Source organism: Leuresthes tenuis, unplaced genomic scaffold, assembly GCF_036924035.1.
Source record: "Leuresthes tenuis unplaced genomic scaffold, fLeuTen1.0.hap1 SCAF_1, whole genome shotgun sequence".
NCBI classification, from domain to species: domain Eukaryota; kingdom Metazoa; phylum Chordata; class Actinopteri; order Atheriniformes; family Atherinopsidae; genus Leuresthes; species Leuresthes tenuis.
In genome coordinates this window covers 23,387,781-23,414,868 of record NW_027325355.1, presented here as the reverse complement: position 1 = coordinate 23,414,868, position 27,088 = coordinate 23,387,781, and the positions used below count along the sequence as shown (strand labels likewise).

Genomic DNA, 27,088 nt, shown 5'->3' with positions numbered 1-27,088 from the left:
TATTTGTTGAGGGTTAAGCTGTAAAGATTCAGGTTCTGGTTTTAGTTCACTTCAAGTGTGCTTCAATGAGCAAAACTGGTAAATTTGAACCTCTGGATACATTATTAGTTAATTCGGACCCAGACTGGATCTCACACAGATAATGGATGAGGGATAAAAATGTAAAGTACATTAAAAAATGAGCCATTAAAACATATTTTTCAAACTTAGAAACACCAGTTTCACTCTATTCAAGTAGGTGATTGAAGAGAGTTAAATAATTTCTTCACATATCTCCAGGAAAAGTGGAAATAGTTCCAGTGATTATCTGAAACATGAATATAATCACAGTATATGAGGTAAACGTAGAGTCAAGCTCCTTCATTCTCCAACACAGCCTGAACCCTCCAAGCTTTCTGTCATTTCTTTAAGGAGTCTTCAGGAATAGTTCTCCAGGCTTCTTGAAGGACATCCCAAAGCTCTTCTTTGGATGTGGGCTGCCTTTTGTTCCGTTCTCTGTCAGATGATCCCACACTGCTTCAATAATGTTGAGGTCCGGGCTCTGGGGAGGATTCATCCCTCCATAAGACCTGTTGCCACTGATTTTCAGTCCACTTCTTGTGTCATTTGGCACAGCTCAGCCTTTTCTCCCTGTTTCCCTTCCTTAAGAACGGCTTCTTGACAGCCACCCTTCCATGGAGACCATTTCTGATGAGGCTTGGGCCAACAGTAGATGGATCAGCTGAAGGTCCAGATGCATCTCTCAGGTCCTGTCAGGTCACAGCTGGATTTTTTCCTCTTTCTTAAGGACATCACTTTCAGATCCTGTTCATCTGCTGTAGATAGTTTTTTAGGCCTGACACTTCTTCTTTTGTCCTCCACTTGTCCAGTTTCCTCAAATGTTTTAAGGACACACTGCACACCATGCTGAGATATGCCAAGTTTTCAGCTAATAGCTCTTTGGGAATCATCTTGTTGCTGCAGAAATCCTATTTTCTGTCTGTCAAACTGTGTTTTCTTTGCTGTTTTTCATAGATGCAACTAAAGAAATGGGAACAAATGATGTGTGTTTGTGACTAAAGTGTCTAAAGATCTAATTTAAAACTGATTCTTTGCTAAGTTGTCTGTTCTGTGTCGACACAACACTGGTTCATCCCTTGAGTTAGGAGCCTTTTTATGCTTGAATGGGTCAGAGTTCAGAGTTCAGTGGCTTAACAAACAAAATAAGACAGCAAAGCAGCAAATGTCCACAGAAAAACCTTCAGAGAAAAGGTTAGAAGAAAGTCTGGCTGCTTGGCAGCAGAATATGAAAATATGAGGTTTGAACATAAAGAGTTGTTGTTCCTTGTATCATAAATCTACAATTAGTTTGAGTTTCTCTTTAGTTTTATTGTCTTAATCAGATCACAGTCTCTGAAGTCCAGGAATAAAACACAATAATGGACTTACCTGCAGAATAATGCTATTTTTCCCTCTTTGAGAGCTGAAAAAGGTAATTTATGGCATCATTTAGCAGAAGTAGTGCAGCATTCTCACTTAAACTGAACATAATTAGGCATAAGAGACTCCCTCAAAGTTTCATTCCTGCACAAAAAGACTTCACAGTAGCACTTGACCAAAACATTATTTATTTATATAAGCAATATACCACACACTATAAAATTGATGCCTATTTTCAGTCCAGATCCTGTTTTCATAAAATTCTTCCCCTCAGAGTGCTGATCCAAGATCAGAGTGGCATTTCTTCAGAGCCCTCGCTGACAATCAAAACAAAATTGCTTTTCAGGGGTAAAAAGTAAAGGAGTAATGTGAGATTTTCTGACACCTGGGTTCAAACCGGCTCTGTGCCTTTCACAGAAGTGACTCTAACGGGCGCCATTAAGCTCGCCGGTGCTGATCTTGGATTAGCGCTCTGATTCCAAAGAGATTTACAAACACAGAAGTGATTTTCATTAAGACGTAGAAAATAGTGATTTTTGTTTTATTGAAGTATCTCAACAGACTAGGACACTTATAAAGTGTAGTAGAAATACCGGAGGTGAGGAGAGTTTACTGCGGTGTTGGCCGGCCGAGCGCTGGTCACGTCGGTCAGTTCTAGATGGATACACACAGAGATATACATACTGTCTCATGAGCTCGTCTGTGAACCAGCAGAATAAGGAACCCTTCTCCTGGCATCACCGGAGGCCGTCTCATCTGTAATCACAAACTTCTGGACAGGACACAAATGGGTCTGGAGGGGTTCTGAATATGTAGGACCCCTAAATATAAACTGATTTAAGCTGCTCAAAGTGACTGAACTGGGACCAGATTGACTCCGGCCTCGCTACTGGCCTAACATACATTCCATAACTGTATGAAAATAGAAACATTAATTAGATACATCTTACATAAAAGCTCTTCTCTGAACGTACAAATACCAGGGGAAAAGTGTGTGTGAGTGTTTGTGTCTTTGTTGTCGGGGAGGGAGGCAGAAAAGGGGGTTGATTGTTCTACGAAGCCAAACAACTGCAAAGAACACCAAAGAACAGTAAACAAAAACAGAATGCTTCAAATACTTAGTTTTTTTTTAGTTTTGTCATGTGCGTCCGCACGTATGGCAACGATTTTACATGTCTGAGGACAGGAGTTCATCCATTTTCCAGGTTTGCAGCACCTGTGATCTTTGCCAGCTGGGTGCACGAGGAGCCGTTGAGATGCCAGAAAAGTCTTCAGAGGCTCTAATTTAACCGTAAAACATTTAAAAAATGCAAAAAAACACAGTATGTGCATGTTTTTGTGTGTTTTAGGGTTTATTTCTGCTCCAGGTTTCATGATTTTGTGTTGAGCAACGTTTCTTTGGGGTCACTAACTCAGTTTGACATTTGGGGAAACAGTGTTTCGATGAGAAAGCACCACTCCGTACGATAAACTCTCAGCTTCAGAAACGGATGATTTGTCAAAGCTGCGGGCGTCTTTGAGGCACTTGCGAGGGGATTGTGACACGTTGGAGCTATTTGATGAGCAACCGCTGTGTTTTTCTGTTGGAAAGTGTGACCACAAAGTCCACGAAGGGACGAAAGAGGTTAAAATCACAAGACTTTTACCTCAGAGACCAGGTCACTATTAAAGCAAATCTGTTCATTCAGGGTGGCGATGAAGGCTAATGTTGCTCGTGGTTGTAATTCAGTAGAAGAAGTAGTTCCAACCCTGTGGTGGTGGAATTACTCTGGTGTATTATATCTGTGAAGATCATGTCCAATCATGTCATTTTTAGTGTTTCTTAGTGGGCAAAAACGACCATAAACGGTGATATTGATTAGGCGACCCTCTTTATTGAATGAATGGGAAAAACATGAATTAAACTAATTTGGATTTTTATGAATTCAGTGAACTTGGCTTGACTTGGTCTGTATCTTTGAGGAGTCTTGAGATGATTTGGTATTTATTAGGGCTGTCAGCGTTAATCGCGATAAGATTAATAAAAAAAGTATTTAAGTGCGTTTTTTTGATCCCGGTTAATCGCGGCCTTTGCAATTGGCTTTATAAATAGGAGAAAAGTCACTAATAGTTCAGAGTTCTGAATCGGATGTGCCTAATTAATGCAGTTTTTCATTCATTTAGCTTTTCCTTTGTCATTTGTTGTCTACGACCTCTTTAGTTTTAAGACCACATTGTTGTGGTTTTATGTGCTGTGTATTTTAAATAGAAATGTCAAGTGGGTCTACAATGCACTTTATTTGAAAGAAGAAATAAGACATTTTTTCTCTGTTTATTTGATTTTAACTCGTGATTAATCGTGAGTTAACTACGAAAAAAATTAGATTAATCGCGATTAAAAAAAAAATCGTTTGACAGCACTAATATTTATACAAGTAAAACTTAACATGTTTTATTCACTACTTGGTGTTTTTAACGGATTTTAGCTTTTACCTCATTTATTCTGGAGCTTCACCAGCTGAGCATGAATGACTGAGCTTTAATGATTTTACAAGCTATGATTTTTTTAAAGAGTCGGGCAGAAAGGCAAAAATAAACCGCTGGAAGTACTCGACCAATCAGAGATGCTCAGAATGCTCTCGCCTCCTTATTGGGACCTTTTGGAGGTAAAATCTCTTGTTTAGGCCCTGGTTCCAGCAGTGTGAATGGAAGGAAAAGCTTCCTCAGTCTAAAGCTCTCTAATTACCATCATATATCTTTTATTCTTTTGTATCCTTGCAACCTAAAGAAAGGAAGAGAAAATGTGCTATTTCTCTGCTAAATATTCACTACAGGACAGGTTGTCTTGTTTAGTTTAAAGTGGCATCAATCTGAACAAACTCTCAGATAAGAAAATGAAAGAAACTGTAGATTCTCAGATAAAAGGCAGGTTGCTGAAAAAGGAGTGCAAATTATTATAGTTTACAGCAACAGATCCTCTGAGTTCTTTTGCAACAGAAATGTTTTCATCATCTATAAACGGGATATTTATTCCATCAAGTCAGACCCTCAAACTTTCATCATGTCCACATAGTGACACCTCGGTTACGCGGATTGTGTCCGTTTAACGCGGTTAGCGCTGCGTCACGGCGTGTTGCTACATGGAGTTTCTGTAGGTGATAAATGTTGGTGACAAAAATGTCAGATTAAGATGTGATACAGTTTAAAACTACTCCAGATGGCTATTTTTTTTCAGGTTTGGGTCGTATAGTAGCTGTTTGCTGTTAGCTTTAGCTGTTAGCTGTTAGCTTTAGCTTCTCTAAGCTAGGTGCAGGTAAGACGCTAACTGACTCATTTACAGGCAGAAGGTAAACATGAGGGAATATATTAAAAATAAGTATCTGGAGATAAAGTCAGTACATTTCCCAGAATGTCAAACCTTTAATTGAAGCCTGATTGAGCCACAGATGATATTTAAGAATAATAAAAAAGAATGTGAAATAAAATATCTGTTCACAGGGAGAAACTGTCCTGAAACATACATAATAAGCCCCGGGATGAGATCTGCATGTTTAGTTTGAGTTTATTGTGTATTTATGTTGTCGTTTGGTGAAACTGTGACCCTGCATTCGATCAAAACACCCAAAACTTCTTGGCTTCTACTGTAAACTGCATTATGTGGTCAAAAAGCATCATGAACAAAAGCTCACCGACTCAATAAACAAGATTTTACCAGACAACCACGGCCCCGACTCACCCATATTAAACAATTAACAACCGGTGTGTGTGGTTGACCCGCCGTGAAAGCACAACTAATTCTAATAATAATAATAAGAAGAAGAACAAGAAAACATTACAATTTTAGAAAAGAGAACTAATCCTAGGGTACAACTAAAACTATTGTGCTACAAAATGAAGAGTGAGTTAGTTTTGAACATCTCCAGTGGTGAGAACTGTGATCCGGGTTTGTTTCATCAAATAAACAGCTCAGCATGCGGCGTTGTGATGGCTGAGGTAATAACGGAGGGAACTCTGAAGCTGCGTCCTTCTGTGCCGCACCCTTTCTAAAGAAGGCACTATGGGTGCTTCGCGATCTCGATGACCAAGATTCAGCTCTGCAACCCCGTCCCCGAACGTGTGTGAAGTCAGTCTGGTTTCTGAGTCGTAAGAGGGACCGATCCTCTCCAAGTTAACGCTGGCGGCTTATTATTCCACAGCTGAGTGTTTAAGTGTTCTTCACGCTATCACTCCCCACAGACCACCTCATTTCCTCCACTACGCTCAGTTAAGACCTCCAGTTACCGGCCGCGGTGCAAAACGGCGAGAGCCGTTTCAACCGGACCCGCGGATCACAGCCCGAACGGACTAGAGGTAGAGGTAGCTGACCCAGTAGACGATGTTGAAGAGCAAGAAGGACGTGGGGAAGAAAACCCGGGAGTAGGAATCCAGCTCGCTGATGTTGACGTGGATCCGTCCTCTCCTCCAGCCGCCTTCTTTACACTCTTCGTAGCAGCAGAAGAAGCTCTTGCAGTCCTTCCCGTCCAGGCACTCGTACAGGCAGTTGTCGTCGTAGTCGTGCCAGAACAGGGAGTTGCCCATTGGCATCATGGACCGAGGGTTTCGGTCCATATTGAAAGATGAATAGGCCTGGAGGATAAAACAGAGAGAGACGGAGTTAGATGGCAGCAAAAAGCTGTGCCAGGACCAACAAAAGGCTGTAAGAAAAGTAAGTGGAACTAAAGATAAACAGCTGGGGGGAGGATTTAACAACAGGTCAGTGATGTGATCGGGCATAAAAAAGAGCACCTTAGAGGGCGGAGCCTCTGAAATAAAGATGGGCAATGTGACCAAAGAGCTCCACAAGTCCAAACTGTACAACTGTGACATTAATGTTCGTTAAAAAAGTCTGTTAGACATTTTCTGCTTTGGTCCAATTATAACCTGGAAAATAAAAACACCCGGGACACAAAGTATTTGACACAACAGAGCGCAGTTCTTGGTGAACTGAAGAAGTGCCTCCTGAGAAATGTCCTGATGTGACTCGCTCCCTGATGTGTGAAAACATATGGGACAAGTTAAATGGTGTGACTTATCGCTAAATTATCCAGTCCTCTCCTTCCCTGTGAAAGGAAGAGTGGTATTCAAGAGAGAGTTGACTGAGTAGGTGTCCTAACCGTCCCCACGGATGTCTGTGAAGGCGGAGGCGAGGCTTCCCCACAGACGAACTAACTGAGCCTGAAATGCAGAGGAGGCGACAGAAATGTGACACGACCTAATTGTTGGGCCTGAGCTGACAGTCTCCTTAGCCCTGGGACACATCCAGAAGACCTCCTCTACAACTGGGAGGAAATAATGAATAGGGAGGGGATGTGGAGAGGTGGAAATGACAGCAGTAGTGGCTGACTCAGTGTCAGTGGATGTGTGGCGCTGCCATTAAAGCAAGGCAGGTGCAGCCTTGAGAACGCTCAGCATCAGCATCATGGACGGCGGCGAGAAAGCAAATGTTTTCAGCTGCACACGTGGTCATAGACACTCGCCAGACTCCCAGGGAGACATAGAGTGCTGTATATATGAAGCATATGTTGGCATCATATGGATAAAATGAGTCATTTTGAATAACAATATGTCGTAATATGAAATCGAAACTCTTTTGTGAAGGTTTAGCTGCTCTGGGGTAGAGTCTAAGTTCGACTGTACTCATATCCCACATTTCTGTTCTCCCCATGGCAGTAAGATGATACACATTTGTACCTTGATATGCAGCTCGATACAGATCATTGGTTCTGGTCCTGGGGATGCCTGGAGTCTGTTGTGCTAAGGAAGGCACCTCAGTCACAGGATTTATCAGATTTGGCTCATTATTACGGTTAGGAGCCTCTGAACACAGACATGTAACCCCCTCAAACACATTTAATCCCTCTTTGTGTCCCTGTGGTTGTTTTAAATCTCTTTTTTTTGGTCTTTCTGTTGTCTGCTGATTGACATCCAAACCAGAGATGCTAACTGTCACAGCAAGCTCCCGCTAATCTGACCATGGAGATGCATTACTGAGATCATTTAATCAAAGGCTCTGATTAATGATGCTTGCTGTACAAGATGTTTCAGGCAGCCCTGCACTAAGAACCTTGCCTGTTGCGGATGTGGCTAAAGTGCAAATTTAGAGCTCATTTAAAGTTTGAACCTATTAGACAAACATCCATCACAGGCTTACCATTCTCTGGGCCTTGGGGGGAGGTCTGCGTATACTGTAGGAATAGTAGTTGAGCATGGCGTACTCTATCATGGCGGCAAAGACGAACAGGAAGCAGACGGTGACGAACAGGTCCATGGCCGTCACGTAGGACACTCTGGGCAGAGAGTTTCTGGCAACTGTACTCAGGGTGGTCATGGTCAGCACTGTGGTGATACCTGGGAAGGTAATGGGATAAGTTAGGGAGGAAAGGAGCGATACTTGAGCAGTTTGGGTGATCGATGTGGGTTTGCATCAGTCCTGTCCCGTTGTGTTTATAAATGTGATGCAGCTGCAGATTTTAGAGTTTCATTTGAGCAAATATGCTCCAAACAAAAGTTGTTGGACTCTAACCCTCTAACCAATCCGAAGCCACGCCCACTCACCCTTATCACCTAATCAATCTGTCAATGGCAGGCTTGTGCAGAACAATCTTTTGAAGAGCTCCATTTAAGATGGAAGCAGGGAAACAGCTGTCCTGCAGGTTTTAGATGTTTCCCTGCTTCAACACACCTGATTCAGATCAAATGGACCTCTTCAAAAGATTGTTACATTCTGCACAAATAAGCTAATGAGGCGTCGATCTGAAAGGGAAACATCTAAAACCTGCAGGACAGCGGCTCTTGAAGACCAGAGTTGGCCTTCCCATCCTCTAATCCCAACAAATGGATGATGCAGCCAGGCGTAGGGACTGGATAGTGTAGTGGTATGATTGCCACCTTCCATGTGGTAGACCTGAGTTCAAATGAAAGGCACTACCTCCAGTACCTTACCCTACATGCCTACCTGTAAGTCGCTTTGGATAAAAGCATCTGCCAAATGCATAAACATAAACATAAACTTCCCCTTTAGGAAGGTGGCATTGTGGGAAATGTGGCTGTGAGCTGATGAGCCCAAGTTTCAGAACAACTGCTGTCTCTGATGTGGAAATGAAGACTCAGTTACCAGCAATAAGCTATAGTTAAGACGCACTATGCTCAACAGGTGTGGTTTAAAACCGGACCAACGGTTGCCATTTATATTAATACCAGCCCAGTCTCACCTGCCTGTATTCTGCCCCATTTTGAACAAACAACAACTTTACAGTTTCTTTCTTTGATTAACAACCAACAATAATCAGCAACAGCTTGTAAAAAACGCACGACTACATGAGTGTGAGATGGCTGCTCAGCAGCGTTTTAGACAAAGACCCCATTCAGTAACTCACGGTCGACATATTTGAATATTAGAAGAGCTGTTTTGCCTCCATGTGGATAGATGTTGAACAATGTTCAATGATTAGCTGGAATGTACAAGATGGGTTTTTATTACACTTTTGGCTTTTTGTAATCAGCTTCATATTGAATTTCACAGATTTTCTCTCTATTTTTAAAACAAACACATTGTGATGTCTGACAGTGACAATAATGTGATAATGAAAAATCAGTAGACAGTTTATGTCTCAGGTTTTTCACACTTTGTCAAATATTGTTACCAATGTCAGACGTCTGACTCGGCTGCTGTCATCAGATGTGTGTTGAAATGTTTTCTATGAAAAGCTTCAGGGCTGAACTACAGTAGATTCACTTTGGACTTTGGGAAATGACAAGAATCATCACAAATATGTATTGAAACATTTTATTCAACATCTAAACTCTTGAGCTTCATTTTTCTCCCCTGCAAGGCCGTTCAAGTCCAACTCGGCCTCCTCGAAATGATCCAGCCACTTCTTCTTCTTCTTCTTTTTAGGCCTCGAGTTTCAAAGGCTCATTTTTGTGATGGTAGCGCCCTCTTCTCTCCCTTCAGCAACTGAAACTTTCCCTGCCTCTGCTCTTTGCTGAGGAACTCGAGTGTAAAGAGGAACTCGTTGGGTTTCTGAAGCTCTTTGTTCACATTCAGGGCCTGTTTAGTTTCACAGCTGAAGGTCTCGAGGCTCATTTAGCTAAGACTTGACCTCATTGCTGGGAGCCTCATCGAGCTGGTCTTGGGAGATCTTTGCTCGCTCTTCTTCTGCATTGCAGCTCAATGCAGTGAAAGTTATCCAAGTCCTTCAATTCAGGTAAGCCGGTTAATTGAATGCACTGATAAAAAGGAGAGTCTTAAGGCTTGATTTAAAATAAGAAAGAGCTGGAGCAGACCTGCAGTTATCTGGGAGTTTGTTCCACATATACGATGCATAATGGTTGTTTTTGTGGAGATAAACGGTTTCCTTTGGCCTGTGATCCTCTACAGAAATGACAACTGTTCAAAGTCTAGGAAGTAACACGAGGCAATTCATTGGTAGAAATACAATATCTCCATGTCACTGCTTTTGGACTAAATTACTTAAGTGCCTTGAGATGACAATTGTTGTAATCTGGCGCTATATAAATACATTTAATTGAATTGAAAATTGAAATTGAACTGCTTCATTGTGTAAACATAACAGTCGTTTAGTTTGGGGGTTTTATGTGTTTATTTGTTGCAGTTTGTAAATTGTGCCTCTAGATGGCAGCGCAGCTCAGACATAATTAATGGCAGGATAATCGCTGCTTTAAAATGGCTGTAAAATTGTGAAAGTGTCTCTTTTCAGTGTCAGTATTTCCCTGTCACAGTGGTAAGTAACCATTATAATCAGAGATAACTTTTAATTGTGTGTCGTCGTATTATTAAAGCCATCGTTGGAGAAATTACTCCCCAGGGTTTCTGAAGGAGAACACTGTGTTCATTTGGTGAAATGAAATCAATTCTTTGAAAGAAGGATGAACCGAGTGACAGAAATGCCCGATGGGAGCATTGATATTTACTGCTGTGACACACATCATGTTTCTCTCCGTCCCTTTCTTGGTCTTTTATCCTCATCCCCTACATGTCTTTCATGGCAGTGTGTGCCACTGTTTTCGCCTGTGGTTTCCATAGAGACGAGTTGCTCCCTTCTATTTCAAGCTACCTCTTCTCGTCTAGTGCTCGTCTAGACTTTCTCTTTTTTCCTTACTCGCTGGATCCAAGCACCCGACCAGGTAAATGAACGACACTCATACTTCAGACCGTCGTTTCGGGTCCAACCCCGGTGTGTTCGCAATAAAACCGAAAGCCCTGATGTTTCTTTGTCTTTATCCTTTTATTCCTGTATGACAAGCCATTCACTGGCTGCTTCTTCAAATCAAGATCAAGAGTTTCCTTCGCTCGGTTTAATTCATTCTGTGGAAATTGTTGCTGCGGGATGCCATAGCAACGACTCCTGTCTGTGAAGGCGATCTGAACCACACAGTCTCACATCCACCCGCCAAAATAAATAAATAAAAAGGTCACAAAAAAGTGGGAAAAGCTCCTGTACGAACGCAAATATGCAAGACATCCTCAGTGGTGTGATCACAGCAACAAGGAAGAACAGATTTTCTGGTGAATTTTTCAGAAACATGCTTCACAAGTCACGGGTTCGATGCTCAGAACCTCCGGCCGGCATGCTCACATGTCCTAAGACAAGACACTGAAGCTGAGCTCGCTGCAAGGCAGAATAAAAAGCAATATTTGCACAGAAGGATGTGCGTTTCTCTCGTTAAAGAGGTGCTACACATTTACAGACGTCAGACACTGACCTTTATGTGTCCAGGAGTGCAGCTGGAGGAAAACACCCCAGCTGGTGTGAATGGGGTGTCTATAAATAACACTGAAGGCTTGCAGTTGAGGATCAGTGACCAGTCACAAGGCTGCGTTCGTTTCACTGTGACTGTAAACTCGGAGTTAATGGGTTTACCGAAAGGATGAGGGACTCCGAGCATGTTACAGATGGCTAACCCAGTTATTTACAACTGGAGCATTTTGAGAAAGGCGAGTGGATCCATAACCCCAAAAAGTTGTTTTTTTTTTAATCCTGGAGTTTAAAAAAAGATCAAAAGTGTAGGAAACATACTGGTTTGCTGTGGTTCCTTTTGAGAGTCATGAAGGAAGTTAAAATAGGAGAACTGAGCCTCCTACAAGGGAACAAGTCATTGGTGCAGATGTGTGGATGACACCTGAATCCAAAGTCAAGAAACATCAACACAGTGGACGTCAACAGCAGCTTCAGGGGGGAGGAAGCAAAAAGCTGCTTATTTTGGACTGTGCAGTGCAGGCTGAGAGGAACCGAAGTCTCAACACCCAGCAGAACACAATCTGGTCTCTACAACACTGGACTCCCAACAAATGTGAAGGAACCCAAACGCATCAAGGATGCACTTCACAGTTGAGCTGCACATACGGACTTGTGCTGTGGAAATTCAACAGCCTCTCACAACAAAACACTCAGGTCACAGTCAGCAGTCCTCCGACAGCTCAAGGACTCTTTGGAGTGGAGTTATGGCCGCAATCTGGACAAAGACGACAGAGGATTTGAGAGATAAGGACCTCAAACAGGAAGAAACTATTTTTAAAAAAAGAGGTGGCCTCGGGTATCGCCTACCGAACACTTGAGCCCCTTTTCACATGTTCATTGCTTAGCCAAGATGCCCTTGGTTGTTGTTTTTTACAGTTCCCATTCACCTCTGCTGGTTTCAGGTCTCTGCAGGTTTCAACAAGTCAAATTTAAGACTTTTTAAGACCATAATTAATACAATTTTAGACCCATTTCACAACCATACTGGCAAAAAAGTACAAAAGGCCTGAAGGAAACTCCCAGAATTAAAGCAAATACAGGATTTCTTTCACATTGGAATACAAAATGCTTCACCCAACTAAAAACACCAGAAGCCTCTCTATTGTGAACTAATATTAGTTCAACTGTTACTGATAAATTCTGACCGGGGTGCACAGGTACTTTAGTTCAGTTTTGTTGTCCTCAAAAATCTAAATAATTCAAAGCAAGACTGAAGTTTATGCATTTGTTTTAAATAAAAGTAACGTTAATACATTTTTAAGACCTTTCAAAATCGTATTTTAAGACATTTTATGAAATTTTAAGATAATTTTAGACATTTTAAGGCCTTAAATAAAATAAAATTGGATTTTAGACCCCTTTTTGATACCTGCTCAGTATCGTTTCTATGCTCAAACTGTGGGATCAGCCTCTAAAATCACACCTCAGCCCATTTCTAATCCTCTTAACCAGATGTTAAACACATCTCACGATAAGTAAAAAGTATCATTATTGGTTTTATTTATTAAGCATCAGATCAGCCCAATAAAAGCTTGTTAATTAGATTAAATTATTACCAGTCAGGTCCATCTTCTTTCTCATTCTTTCTTCTTCTATCTCTTCTCGTCTCCACTAGATTTGACTGATTTTAGCCAATAAAATCTAACCTGATAACAGTGGACCTAAACAGGTGTTTCTGATGCTTCCTCACAGTCCTTCATGCAAACCAGTGGAAACACAAAATATAGCTTTGGAATATCCCAGAAGTAGCTCAGTTTTTCCTTGTGTTTTCAGCTGAAAAACAAGCGTTTGCATGTGGATGAAAGGCTAAAATGGAGAGAAACAAAATGGCAGTTCAGTTGTGCTGAACCTTTGTAGATCTTTTTAATTTTCTGGGGAAAACATTTCCCACAAATCAGTTTGCGTCCTGATGAAATTGGTCTTGATTAGAGGCATGCTTACAGTAGCAGAAATGATTGGAGAAAGATTAAAGATCACAGCAGCCCCGGATTTGAGTGTAATTGTTCTGACAAGTTAAATTGAAATGATGCAGTTGGAATATCTGAGGTGGAATAAAAGTATGTTATTATCAAAGGTCCATGCTTTCCATCTTCTGTGCTGGGAAGCTCTGCAGCACATCGGCAGAAGGAAAATGCAGAGAACATGGAGGCCGACACTCTGCATCTGGAGCCTTGTTTGTTTATGGCAATTATGCTGATGTTTTCAGATTGATGTGCTGGTGATTGAGGTTTAAATGCAACCAATGGCAACTTCAGTCTAATCTGATTAAGAGTGTTTCACACACTCTTTAGAGGCCGTGACTTTGAGCCACGCTGCCTGTAATCAGTCAGATGGCCCTACAGGAGTCCCCTCTGACAAAAGAGACACTTGGGACTGAACAGCCTGAAGCGAGTCTGCTCTAATTTGTTTACTCAGTTGTGTATTATCTAATGGTCAGATGGACTGGAGTGTTTGCTTATTTTCTGCTTTGATTACAATCTCAGAACTTCCTGTTGTTTTCAGACACTTGAGCTCACCCGTATAACCTGGACACTAACCTCGTTTTGATGTGTCAGAAGCCCATCAGGTGAGAGGAAGAGCCTGCTGTGGTAGGAAAGCATTCTGAGTGAACAGATTAGGTGATTTTAGACCATCTCATCAGAGCTCAGTTTGAGGGACTGATGGCTGTGGGTTTCCTATCTTTACCTCACCGCCCTCCCAGTTGGGCTCCCATGAGGAACATTGTCAGCTTTTGTACCCGAGCACGCACTGACAAGCGTTTGTGGGACTGACGGCTCGCACAGAGAAACGCCGGCTCCTTAAATGTCATTTCTTTTTAGCCTGCCACGCCCATATCATTCCCGCTCTTCGGGACTCGTTATTGGAGGCAAACAAACCGCTTTTGTTTGTGTTCAGAGGATGACGATGGAAACTGGTCAGAGAGGGTTTGTGAGTAAATGAGACGGCGAGAGAAAAAATGACAGAATCAGCTGCTTTAGGAAATACTGAAAGTGACAAATGTTCATCCTCCAGAGGCTTTATGATTTCTTTTTCCAAAGGGAGCGAAGCAGGAAATGGTGTGACACTGACAAAGAGCCACAAAGAGAGAGAAGGGTTTGTGATGGATGGATGGGCTAAATGCTCGATACAAGTGGGATGTTTCCTACTGACAGCAGCCATGTCCACAACTAGCTGCAACCGTCACACTTCTTTAATAAATCCACAGAAAACAGGACGGTTTTTACAACATTCACTCAGACGCAGATTTAACCCCAAATCAACTGATGAACAAATCATTTTAATCAAACAAACTGCGATTTTCTTTCTGTGAAGTTTTGCATAAACAAGCCACACTGCAGAGGCAAAGGCTGTAAAATGCTGCTCACGACCCGCTAAACTCTCATCAAACGTCCTTCCAAGCGTCTCCACCCATAAACGACCCCTTTGACACTGAACCAGTTCTTCTGATTTTCCGCTTTTTTAATGATCTCCTCTGATTTATCCTCCTTATATGATACAGAGTCTATGAATGAGCAGCTGTCTGCGTCAAAGTAGGGCTGCAACTAACGGCTATTTTGATCGTCGACTAGTCATCGATTATTGAAACGATTAATCGACTAATTGGTTAATTACTAATTAAAAACAATCTAAAACTGAAAAAGGATACATTCAAGTCAAATCAATACCAAAAAGTGAAAAACAATACAGCCTGGTTGTAACTTTGGACTGTGGAGTTGAATAATACAATTTTAATGTTAAAATCCAAGAGAACCCTAACCCTAACCCACTTATTTATAGCTAGCAGGCTATGCTAACAAGCTAAATATCTTACCAGAGCTCCAACCTGCTTCCTCTTCAAATGTTCATGCCTGACAGACATGTTCCCGTGATACTTGAGGTCGGCTTTACAAAACTTGCAGTTAATCTATATTTTTTCTGGGTGTTGAGGGTGAAATGCTCCCAGACCCTGAACACTTTTGGATGAGAGGACGATAATTCATCCGCAGCCATTTCACTGTTTCTAATTAATTTTAATGTTGCACTTTAATGTTAAAATCCAAGACAACTCCACTTATTTATAGCTAGCAGGCTACGCTAACAAGCTAAACCTCAAGTTGTAGTAGAGCTACAATGTCAAGAAAACATTGGCTATTCATCCTATCCCTCCATTTTCTGACATTTATCCAGGATTGACACCAAGGAAAAGAAAAGAAAGTTTAAAATCTCTCCATCAGAAGTTTAAACTACGCTTAATCGTTGCTCCTTTAGCGTCACGGCTAAAACAAACGTACAGCTTGCATTACAGGTGCTGTCCTCTGGCTTTCTGTTGTGTAAAGTCGTTTGTTACGTCTTTCAGACGAAGCTGACAGGCCTCGATCCTTTTTCACTCCTTTATTTCACCTTCTGAGCCTTCTTTTCATTTTGTAAATAGCTGTCAGCTGTGGGATTGTTGCTGAGTCTATATCTGCACACCTTTGACTGTTCTAAAGCAGCTGCATTAGTTGTATATTTGTAGTATTTATGCAGAAATCATTTCACGGGAGCATGCACTCATGGTATGAACGGCATGTGGCTTCGCTCACTTCATGTTCGTCGGTTAAAGACGACCTCATTCAGTTCAAAGTTCACCGGAAAAACATGAACGCCACTTTCAAACGCTTGTTTGAACACACAACGTTGTATGTGCAGGCAGTAATTACCTGTAATAGAGACTGAATTCTAACTCCAGGATAGTGTTTCTACACTTAATTTGTAGGATCAGCCATTAAAGGCTCAATAACGGCTCATTAATTAGCAGCACAATTTAATTTCTCCCTTTTCCATCAGATTTGACAATTCATTGCCAAACAAAACTAAACCTAACCAAGCAACAAAGACACCGCATGACGTACCTTTTGTGTTGTCATTATAAGAAGGTGAGACCCGTAAAGCTCATGAAAGTAACTGCATGTGAAGTGGGAAAACCGCCTTAATTAAGGTATTATTCTTCTCTAACCCTGAACTAGTGATGTTGCTTCTTAGACCCGACCAGAGAGTGTTTTTTTACTGTTGTTACGTGAACCAAACTCTATCTGGGTCGAACATGCTGTGTGTAATCATGCAACTCCCCCCCCCCCCCCTTAAGAGAACTTTGTGGCTTGTTAAAATTAAACACATGCAAGTTGAGGCACTAGTTCATGGTTTATATTGAAGGATGCAATCAATCTATGTGGTGTGAACCTAACGAGTATTTCTTCTGTGACTAATTTCTTTTAATGGGAAAAAAAATCTCTTCAGCAGAGACAAAGAAACGGGTATTTTCCTCCTTGTGAGCAGTTAAAACCACCAACAGTTCAGCCAGAGATTTAAGCAGCAGCAGTTCAAACCGGGATGAGGAGTGGGCCACACTCACTTCCTCCAATCCCCCCCCACTGTTGTTTCTCTTTTTCCTTTTGCAAACTTTCAGACTTCAGTCACAGCTGATGCTGGAGGCACTTTTTCAGATTGTGCACAGTTTCCTACGGAGCCACACAGGGCTTTTTTCCCCACGTCTGACACGGCAGCACCTGTAAACAGACTTGGTTTCTCCTCACACGTTGCTATAGAGACCATCGTCCGTGATGCTTTCAGCAGTGAAACTAATTCAAGGCTTTGTACCGTCTGTTTTGGAGTGTTATTACTGGACCTGTAATAATACAGGCTTACTCTGTCTGGGGTCAAGCTTTTGAATGTGAATCTTTTTAAACCTTCCTCGTTGTAGATCGATCGGGAAACATGTCCTTTCATCTGCTTTTTGCTCACTAACTGCTGTGAAACAGCTCTTACAAAATCTGGACCAACACAAGCATTTGGAGTTTCATGAAACTATGCTGACCACCATTTTCATCCCTTCATACAAGATAGAATCTTTCAATTATGGGTTATATATATGTATCAGGCTTGTTCTTATAGATCTTATGGATCTTTGCATGACTGCTGCAAGAGTATATTCTGCTCTTTTCAAAGTAATCTGATCTACAGAAGTCTGTATGCGTAACCTGAGCCATGATTGGCTCTATTTGGGGTACTACAGAGGATGCGTCTCTCCCCCTGAACCTGCACATTTGCTCCTGCAGAGATAGTTACTTGAACATGACCTTCCATATGAACTGCAACAGGAGACACTTCCAGCATGCTGAACAAAGACTAAATGCATCACTTCAAAGTGGAAAAAACTCACATTTTTCCATCAAGCCACTTCCCTTCTGAGTCCTCACTTTTCTACACCTTATGTGCCGGGTGCAAACCATCTGTTGTTATGTTGTTAAAGTGATGGAGAGCTGTTGGTGAAGTCAGATGACGAGGTCAAGTTGCATGGGCAACAGGTCGAGGAGGGAAAACCAGACGAGACTCCCTCTTTACAGCTGATGGAGCCCCGGTCCATCATTCATGAGACTTAAAACTCCTCCCTGACCCGGAGAGAAATGAATACATAAATGGGTAAATGAATGAAAGCTTGGCTGTTTGAGCTGTTTAACTCGGCAGTTTGGAGGTGCGAGGTCTTATAGACAGTTGGACTGAATATTTACGCATGACAAAAACTTAAATCTGTTGCTTTGTGGTCACGGCTTTCAGGGTGTCACCACTTTCTGTTAAATAGTCACGATTTGATTTAAGAGGCTTCAGTTAGGAGGTGGGAGGGTCAAGCTGTCTCCCTGTACTCTGTGTTTCACAGGATATTCATTACAATAGAACTGGTTAAGGTCGGGCTGGACAAACTACTCGAATCAAAGTATTTGTTGTCATGAAATACTGGAAGAGGGGTCAGATTTCTGCTGAGAAAAAACCCACCAGGCTGGCATTTATCATTAGAGTATAATCAGGAAAAGATGAGTTTGTCAGTCAACCAATGGCACTAAGGTCAGCATTGCTGCATATATATTTAAAACCACAGATAATGAACATGGATGTTACAGCCGGGATCTCTTAAATCCAGCATTGCACTCTATTTTATCCTCTGAAGCCCCTACTTTCACACAGCCTGCCTCGGGGTAGCTCCATTTCCCATCAACAACATCCGTGTCTCTGTCGAGATCCATCTGAGCTGCACAGATTGAGGTCTAATAGGAACCAACCGGGGCTCAGCTCTCTGACATCCATCCTGCTGTTGTCCAAACGTCCTGCTGCTGAAGGAGAACCAGGAGAGTGACGGCTCTTTAGAAAGGCCACCTGGAACATGTTAGCAGCTTGTCAAGGCACATTACCTTCATGGGGCTGGGTGGAGGGTTTCAGGGGCAGCAGCGTCACCTGCAGCCTTTTTCTTGGACTTGAACCTCCCTGATCCGCCTCCTTCTTCCTGACATTTCTCCCATTTCTCCTCTCCGTGCCAGAGGCCCTAGCTTTGCTTTACACCCCTGCTTTGTCCCAGCGTTTCCTCCTCTTTCCTTTCAGCCGTGGGATAAGGTCTCAGGCCGACACCGGGGGCGGTGCGCGGGAGAAGAAAGGCTAAGTGACTTTCTGTTGTCGAGCTGAATGTGGATGTTTATCAGGACAGAGGCAGCTTTGCTGCTTTGTACTGGAATATTGCGGGTCTTTTTCTGCTTTCACATCACCCACATACTGTAAGCATGAACCAAAACAGACAGCAGGCAGACAGACGGCCTAAAAGAGTGACTGGGAGACGGCTTGGACACGTGTCAGGAGCGTGATATCAGCTGCTTGAAAGCTGGAAGATAAAAACAACCTTTTTCTTTCTCTGATTAAACAAAAAGCTGTTAAAGCCAAACCAACCTGACACGATGTCAAGCCTCTTCAATACTTCTCAACTGACGAGATCTGAGAAAATAGTAGTATTTCAGGAGACAACTCTTACAAACGCACTCTGGAAATAAACCTCTGTGTTGATGTGTCTTTTGATCTAATCTGCCTCACATTGTTTTCATGTAAAGCTTCGTCAGACTGAGAGGCAAAAGCAATCTGAGCCGAACCCCATCTCTGATAATAATCAGCTTTTATTAGCAGTAGGAAAGGCTCCTTTGGCCCAGCGCATCCTTGAGTAATAAACCCTCGCTTATTATTGAATTCAATGCGATATGACGCGGCTTGATTGTTCAACTGTGAAGTTTTTCTTCTGACTTGATAATGAACGATGATGGACAGAACTTCAATATAAGTTCTTTATTACAGCAGAGATGTTCCAGATGACCCTCTGTGATGCAGGCTGACGAAGGGCTGGTTGGACTGAAAGGATTTGAGGAACTCTGGCGTTGTGGGCAGCGCCTCGATGCCGGTGACAGCTGAGGTGAGTTCAGCGGGTTGGAGGTTAATGAGCAACAACCTCCAACAAGGATTACTGCTGTGTCAAAGAGCAAAGGGTTGAAGCAGTTGGTTATGCTGCAGCTAACGGTCTGAAAAGTGGGGCAGTTTATAAAGGAAGTGTCCCATTGGTCAGTAAGTCAAACTGAAATGTTTAATTAGGCATTAACTTTCCAATGCAATAACTTCCAAGGCACCTTCAGAGGTTGGACCAAATCTTTTTCTTTTCTTTAAGTTAAAAGTATTTCTTAAGTTTATTTGAATTTAGTTTCCCAGTCCTGAGTAAGACTGAGTGTCCTTCACTCAACAGAATACCAATTTACCAGCGCTGGCCCCAGACTGCCTCAAAAAGGTACAAGAGAATGAATGCATGCGATGCCATCAGGCTGCTTTGATAGCTGCGGACTGTTTGAATGATAAATATGGAAATGGGTCGGGTGTGAGGCAGAAGGCGGAGACTGGGGGGAACCAAACTCCTGGAGCAGGGCTGGACCCTCTCATACTCTGGAGTTGCCCATGGAGAGAGGCGTTGGGCGGGTATGGGGATGCTCACAAGCCCCCGGCTGAGCGCCTTCATGTTGGAGTTCTCTGGTGAGCGAGAGGGTCGCCTCACTGAGGCTGCAGGTTCTGACTGTAGCAGGTCAGATTACTTCAGAGGTTGGAGTGGCGCCACCTGGGGAGTCCATTGTTCATCTGAGGGTCTTTAGTGCCCATGTTGCCGGACAGACCTGGTGTAGCTCCGCTGGCTTCTTTAAGCCAGAATCTAAACAGATTGTGAAGCTCAGCTCTTCCAAGTCCGAGGCCATGGGCCTCAACCAGAAATAGGTCTCCGAGTTGGGCATGAGTCCCTGCCTCCGGCGGAGGAGTTTCAGTATCTTATTCACGGGTGATGGCAGGTTGGACTGCGAGATGGTCAGATGGATTGGGGCTTCGTCAGCAGTAATGAGGCAAAGCTTTCAATTTCCTGGTCCGTCTTTGGTCACAAGATGGTGGATACAAGCGTCTGAAATGGGCTCAGCCTTAGAGATGGGGTGAAGAGCTCGGAGTAGAGCCGCTGCTCCCCCGCATTGAAAGGAGCAGTTCGGGCATCTGGTTTGGATGGCGGCCTCCCTTTGGAGGTAATCCAGGCATATCCTTCTGGGAGGAGGCCCCAGGGACTGACTGGTGAGATTATATGTCCCTTCTGGCCTGTGAACAACTGGGGAAGAGGGATGTCAGGGTTTCCCTACTGGACCTGTTGCCTTGGCGACCCGACCTTGGATAAGCGGATGAAAGTGGATGGATGGCCGATTTGTTCCATGTCTACGTTATAGATCGAGAAACTCTACAGCGGTTAAAAAAACATGAGCTCCCAAAGCATTTTAACTGTGGGCTGCACATCAATACTTACAGATTTCATTCTATAAGTGTGAATAACACAAACCGGGTCTTTGTCACCTTAATTTTTCTTTGAAAAAAAAAACTCTAAGGCTGCTAATGAGGCACATATAAACATCAGGAAAGTGGACAGATGTTCATGTCAAGGTGCTCTACAGATTTAGATAGAAAAGCTGCCTCTACAGGTAGGAAGTAGTTTAATATCTATGGTTGGAAACTTTCTGTCGTGTAATGACCAGTCGACATGACTTCAACCCCTAACCATGTATTATTAATGTTTAACCCCTAACCATGTATTATTAATGTTTAACCCCTAACCATGTATTATTAATGTTTAACCCCTAACCATGTATTATTAATGTTTAACCCCTAACCATGTATTATTAATGTTTAACCCCTAACCATGTATTATTAATGTTTAACCCCTAACCATGTATTATTAATGTTTAACCCCTAACCATGTATTATTAATGTTTAACCCCTAACCATGTATTGTTAATGTTTAACCCCTAACCATGTATTGTTAATGTTTAACCCCTAACCATGTATTATTAATGTTTAACCCCTAACCATGTATTATTAATGTTTAACCCCTAACCATGTATTATTATTGTTTAACCCCTAACCATGTATTATTATTGTTTAACCCCTAACCATGTATTATTAATGTTTAACCCCTAACCATGTATTATTAATGTTTAACCCCTAACCATGTATTATTAATGTTTAACCCCTAACCATGTATTATTAATGTTTAACCCCTAACCATGTATTATTAATGTTTAACCCCTAACCATGTATTATTAATGTTTAACCCCTAACCATGTATTATTAATGTTTAACCCCTAACCATGTATTATTAATGTTTAACCCCTAACCATGTATTATTAATGTTTAACCCCTAACCATGTATTGTTAATGTTTAACCCCTAACCATGTATTGTTAATGTTTAACCCCTAACCATGTATTATTAATGTTTAACCCCTAACCATGTATTATTAATGTTTAACCCCTAACCATGTATTATTATTGTTTAACCCCTAACCATGTATTATTATTGTTTAACCCCTAACCATGTATTATTAATGTTTAACCCCTAACCATGTATTATTAATGTTTAACCCCTAACCATGTATTATTAATGTTTAACCCCTAACCATGTATTATTAATGTTTAACCCCTAACCATGTATTATTAATGTTTAACCCCTAACCATGTATTATTAATGTTTAACCCCTAACCATGTATTATTAATGTTTAACCCCTAACCATGTATTATTAATGTTTAACCCCTAACCATGTATTATTAATGTTTAACCCCTAACCATGTATTATTAATGTTTAACCCCTAACCATGTATTATTAATGTTTAACCCCTAACCATGTATTATTATTGTTTAACCCCTAACCATGTATTATTAATGTTTAACCCCTAACCATGTATTATTAATGTTTAACCCCTAACCATGTATTATTAATGTTTAACCCCTAACCATGTATTATTAATGTTTAACCCCTAACCATGTATTATTAATGTTTAACCCCTAACCATGTATTATTAATGTTTAACCCCAGACAAGTGGACTTGTGAAAGGACGCCTGATGTCTTGCGTCCCTCCCACCTCCTCACAGGTGTTTGTGGCCTCTAACGTCGTCATATAGCATCGAAAATATGTCACATAGTGAGAAGTCGCTGCCTGTTTATATTCAGAAAAGCAAATGAGTCAGAACAGCAAAGTAACCGCCCTTTTTTAACCTTTATTGTTAAAACAACAACTTACAGAATCTGTTTTTAGATGTTTTTTTGAAGTGGAATACTTCTTGAAACAAAAAATAAATAATAATGAAGTTATTTGTTTTTATTTCCTGGAGCTTGTCCGGATGCTGGGGCGGATCTTTAAACTGTGGGATTGTCTCCCTGAACATTCAAATCAGGACATTAATTAATCAAACCTGTGACCTTGAGCTGATTTCAGCTGTTCTTTGCTCAAATATCTGTAGTCAGCTGGATGTTTTTTCATCTTTCTAAATGATTGGAGCTGCACAGAGTGGGATAAAATGATTATGAAGTCAATGAAAACTTACCTTAAACCATCAGCCCTTTGCACACATCATCATCCACAGGAAAGCAAATGAACTCAAGGTAAGCATGCGTGGGAGAGGACAACAATTCAAGACAAATTCAATTCAAAACCAAACTCATGCAAAAGAAAGCGGTACCAGAACAACGTCAGAAACATGCAGCACTGATGAAACATTGATTAAAGCTGCAGTGAATTGGTGAAATGAAACGTGCACATCAGAGCTATGCTGAGACGTGGGCAGCTATGGCAGCAATATGAAAGCTTTTACCAGTAATAACTAATGCACCCAGAGTGAGTTATTATGTTGTTTTTCCTTTTGCTCTCAAATTGACTACAGCTATAGAAGAAATTCCTGCCACCAAGTATTCTCATGGCTTCAATAACCGCAAAGCATTACAAGAAATTACTCATGTTGGGCTCGGTGTTTTTCGAAGTCTTGATGTCTTTATATTTTGCTTCCAAGCAGCCAGACTGACTTGTAATATTTTAAAGTGGACTTGATCAATAGTTTTTCAGGCTTTCTGAAGGACTTTAAAGTTTTCTTTGGACACTGGCTGCTTTTTCACCCATTTTCAGCGGGATGTGTTGGTTTGTTTCAGCTTTTTAACACTGATCTGTGAATCATTAAGGCATAAAAGATGCTAACTCAAGGGATGAACCAGTGTTGTGTCCACACATAAGGCAACTTAGCAAAGAAGCAGTTTTAAATTGTATCTTTGGACACTTTAAGTGGAGGACAAAAGAAGAAGTGTCAGGCTTAAAAATCAAGCTACTGCAGTTAATTCATCTACTGTTCTTAAGGAAGGGAAACAGGGAGAAAAGGCTGAGCTGTGCCAAATGACACAAGAAGTGGACTGAAAATCAGTGGCAACAGGTCTTATGGAGGGATGAATCCTCCCCAGAGCCCGGACCTCAACATTATTGAAGCAGTGTGGGATCATCTGACAGAGAACGGAACAAAAGGCAGCCCACATCCAAAGAAGAGCTCATACCTAGGGCTGTCCTCGCAGGTGTGGCGTCGCTTTTAATCCAGAATGAAACCCAGGACAGGACGACAGTCAGGATACAGGGGATGTAGGTCTGGATGGTGAAGTAGCCCATCCTTCTGCTGAGGTCAAAGTAAACCGTCATCAGCACATAGTCACCTGTTGAAAGGGAGAGAAAATGCAGTGAAGGAGGAGGTAGAATGGCTGAAAGGTTTCTGGTTCGGTCCCCTTCATAGAAAGTATCTTCAGCAAATTAATGAACCCCATATTTCCCTCTGATGTGTTCCTTAATTGTAAGTCTCTTTGGATAAATGGATGTGGTGTAACAGGACTAAAACTTATCTGAGCCCATTTCAGTGAATGATGTCGGCCAGTTCTCTGAGACCATTAAAAGCTGTTTTAAGACCTGATGTCTGCAGGAAATCGACTTGACGAGTCGTCAAATCTGTTAATGTTGGTGATGTAAGACCAAAGAAACGAGTTACTCCTGTGATGGTTTGGAATTGGGAATAATTCCTAATAATCAAAGGGACTGGCAGAAGACAGGAAAGAGAGGAGATACAACAGCTGAGAATAAAAGAAATCAAATACGATTAAGGGAGGAAGGGACAGAATGAGCCTGGAAATTCAGTTTTTTTAGTCTAATACTTGGTCTGAAGGTGCTCACTGAGCCACATTTGGCAAAGAAAAGCCATTCGATCTGTAACCTGGATGAAGCTAAAGAACTCCTGCCACTCCATGAAAACAATGACTGAAAGGAGGCGGAGGAGGAGGACTCTTTGTCTTCTGCTCATCCTTGACTTGGAGAGAAAATCCTCTTTATGATCACATGTACAGAGTAAACACACGGCTGCAAACTGCTCAACCTTTCAGGTTGTTCTTTTCTGTGGTTACGTGTTGCTTTGGGTTACAAAAAATGGCGCGTTTAGGACCTTTTTATTCTTCCAAATGAAGCCGTCTCATTAGATTTTATGTCCCATTTTGCTGGCGATGCGGTTCTGCCACAGCAGCCCAAAGGCTGATTACAACTGGAACCACAGAGGTAAATAAAACCGCTCATTGTTTCCATATATGCAGACACTGTGTCTCCACACCCGCAGATGCTGGGTTATTTCTGCTGTAAGAGTGTACTGTGGCAAACGAGGCCTCTGTTTCCATTTTGTTTGGACAGCAGCTCCCCCTCTGATTACACACTTCTGCAGAACACTTATTAGTTCAAGTTCTGCTGCGCCATACGGTCGGCTCTTATTGTCTGGAAGCTGCCGGGGAAAAATTCATAGAACTGTTCATTAATGAGCTGAGGAGAAGCTGGAAGGTTGTTATTCAGCATGTTTCTCTTCTCATACTGAGCTCCAACGTTTTCTGAAGTTTCCAAAGGATAATATGTGTAAACAAAGGCATCACAGTGAGACGTTCTTTAATAATTCAGCCACAGATTCTTGGAAAGCATTCACTCATGATACACTTGATACTTTGGGATACTTCGGGAACAAACTGAAGGATTTCTTTCCAATTATTTGGCAAAAAGCCTCTAAATCGGTCCTTTTGCCTCACTGATGTTGTGGGCCGAGCGGTTCTGTTTGAGAGGTTGGGTTTAATGAACCAGTTTGCCCAAAAAACGGACCTTGATCGGCCTTATCTCAGCAGGTATTTAGGGTTTCCTTTAAAAACTGCTGTCAAAGTCACATCAATATCAGTTTAACAAGGTCTTAAAAGTATTTATCTTCCATTACATTTTTCCAGTGTATGAAATCATCCTTTAGCTAAATTGATAAACTACAATAATTAATATTTCACTGGTCTTCGAACTGCAGATGTAGAGAAAAAGGACCGGTTTGATGTTAATTTGAGCAGCAGATTTAGTTTCAGTGGCTACTTATCTCTATTCATTCTACTTCTACATCAAAAATCTTTGATTTTTGGGCGATTACAACGCTGCTGAACTCTCTCTGTAGGTTTTATGTTGAGTTATCTTTAAGAACTATCATTATTAATCATAAAAATAGGCTATTAATTTGTTTTTAAAAGCAGGAAGTTGTGTTTGAAGCAGGGATGTCCAAAGTCGGTCCTCGAGGGCCGCTGTCCTGCAGGTTTTAGATGTTTCCCTGCTTCAACACACCTGAATCAGATGAAATGGAGCTCTTCAAAAGATTAAGTTCTGCACAAAGCCTGCTGACGATGCATTTATCTGAATCAGGTGAGCAGGGAAACATCTAAAACCTGCAGGACAGCGGCCCTCCAGGACCGGATGTGGGCCTGTGTTGGTCCTTCATAACTAAAGCAGCCGTAGCATACTGAGGTTGCTGATGAGCAATCAAAACTGTACAGGAACCATTTTTTAAACGTCCGTTGTTCAGTCTGAACCATCAACATGTTGGCAGTAAGTTTGCCTTTGAAATATTCACCAGTGAACTGCAACAAAGGTGCCGTCGCGGCTCTAAAACAGTTGTTTGGACAAACACTATGTTGCCAAAAGTATTCCCTCGTCTGCTTTTCCACACATATGAACTTAAATCACATCCCATTCTTACTCCAGAGGGTTTAATATGACGTCGGCCCACCCTTTGCAGCTAAAACAGCTTCAACTCTTCTGGGCAAGCTTTCCACAAGCTTTAGGAGTGTGTTTATGGGACGTTTTGACCATTCTTCCAGAAGCTCATTTGTGAGGTCAGCCTGGCTCTCAGTCTCTGCTCTGATTCATCCCAAAGGTGTTTTATCGGGCTGAGGTCAGGACTCTGCAGGCCAGTCAGGTTCCTCCACACCAGACTGGCTCATCCATGTCTTTATGGGCCTTGCTTTGTGCTCTGATGCGCAGTCATGTTGGAGCAGGAAGGGGCCATCCCCAAACTGGTTCCACAGAGTTGGGAGCATGAAATAGTCCAAAATCTCTTGATATACTGAAGCGTTTAGAGTTCCTTTCACTGGATCTAAGGGGCCAAACCCGGCTCCGGATTAACAGTCCCGCACCATAATCCTCCCTCCACCCAACTTTACACGATGCAGTCAGACAAGCACTGTTCCCCTGGCAACCCCCAAACCCAGACTCATCCATCAGATGGAGAAGTGTGATTCGTCCCTCCAGAGAACGCGTCTCCACTGCTTCAGAGTCCAGTGGCGGCAGCTTTACACCGCTGCATCCGACACTTTGCGTTGAACTTGGTGACGTATGGCTTGGATGCAGTTACCATG

The 27,088-nt window shown here is 42.0% G+C and overlaps 1 protein-coding gene across 1 annotated transcript in view; it reads right to left on the bottom strand.

Annotated features, from left to right (window-relative positions):
• Window positions 1-1,590: 1,590 nt before the first annotated feature.
• LOC140273677 (gamma-aminobutyric acid receptor subunit gamma-3-like) overlaps window positions 1,591-27,088 on the bottom strand; it is a 111,104-nt gene continuing 85,606 nt past the window's right edge. The window contains exons 8-10 of the mRNA XM_072369355.1: window positions 23,906-24,058; window positions 7,589-7,785; window positions 1,591-6,024 (exon numbers count right to left, since the gene is read on the bottom strand). Coding sequence (XP_072225456.1) covers window positions 5,743-6,024; window positions 7,589-7,785; window positions 23,906-24,058 — 632 coding nt within the window. The 3' untranslated portion in view covers window positions 1,591-5,742. The remainder of the gene's footprint in view (window positions 6,025-7,588; window positions 7,786-23,905; window positions 24,059-27,088) is intronic.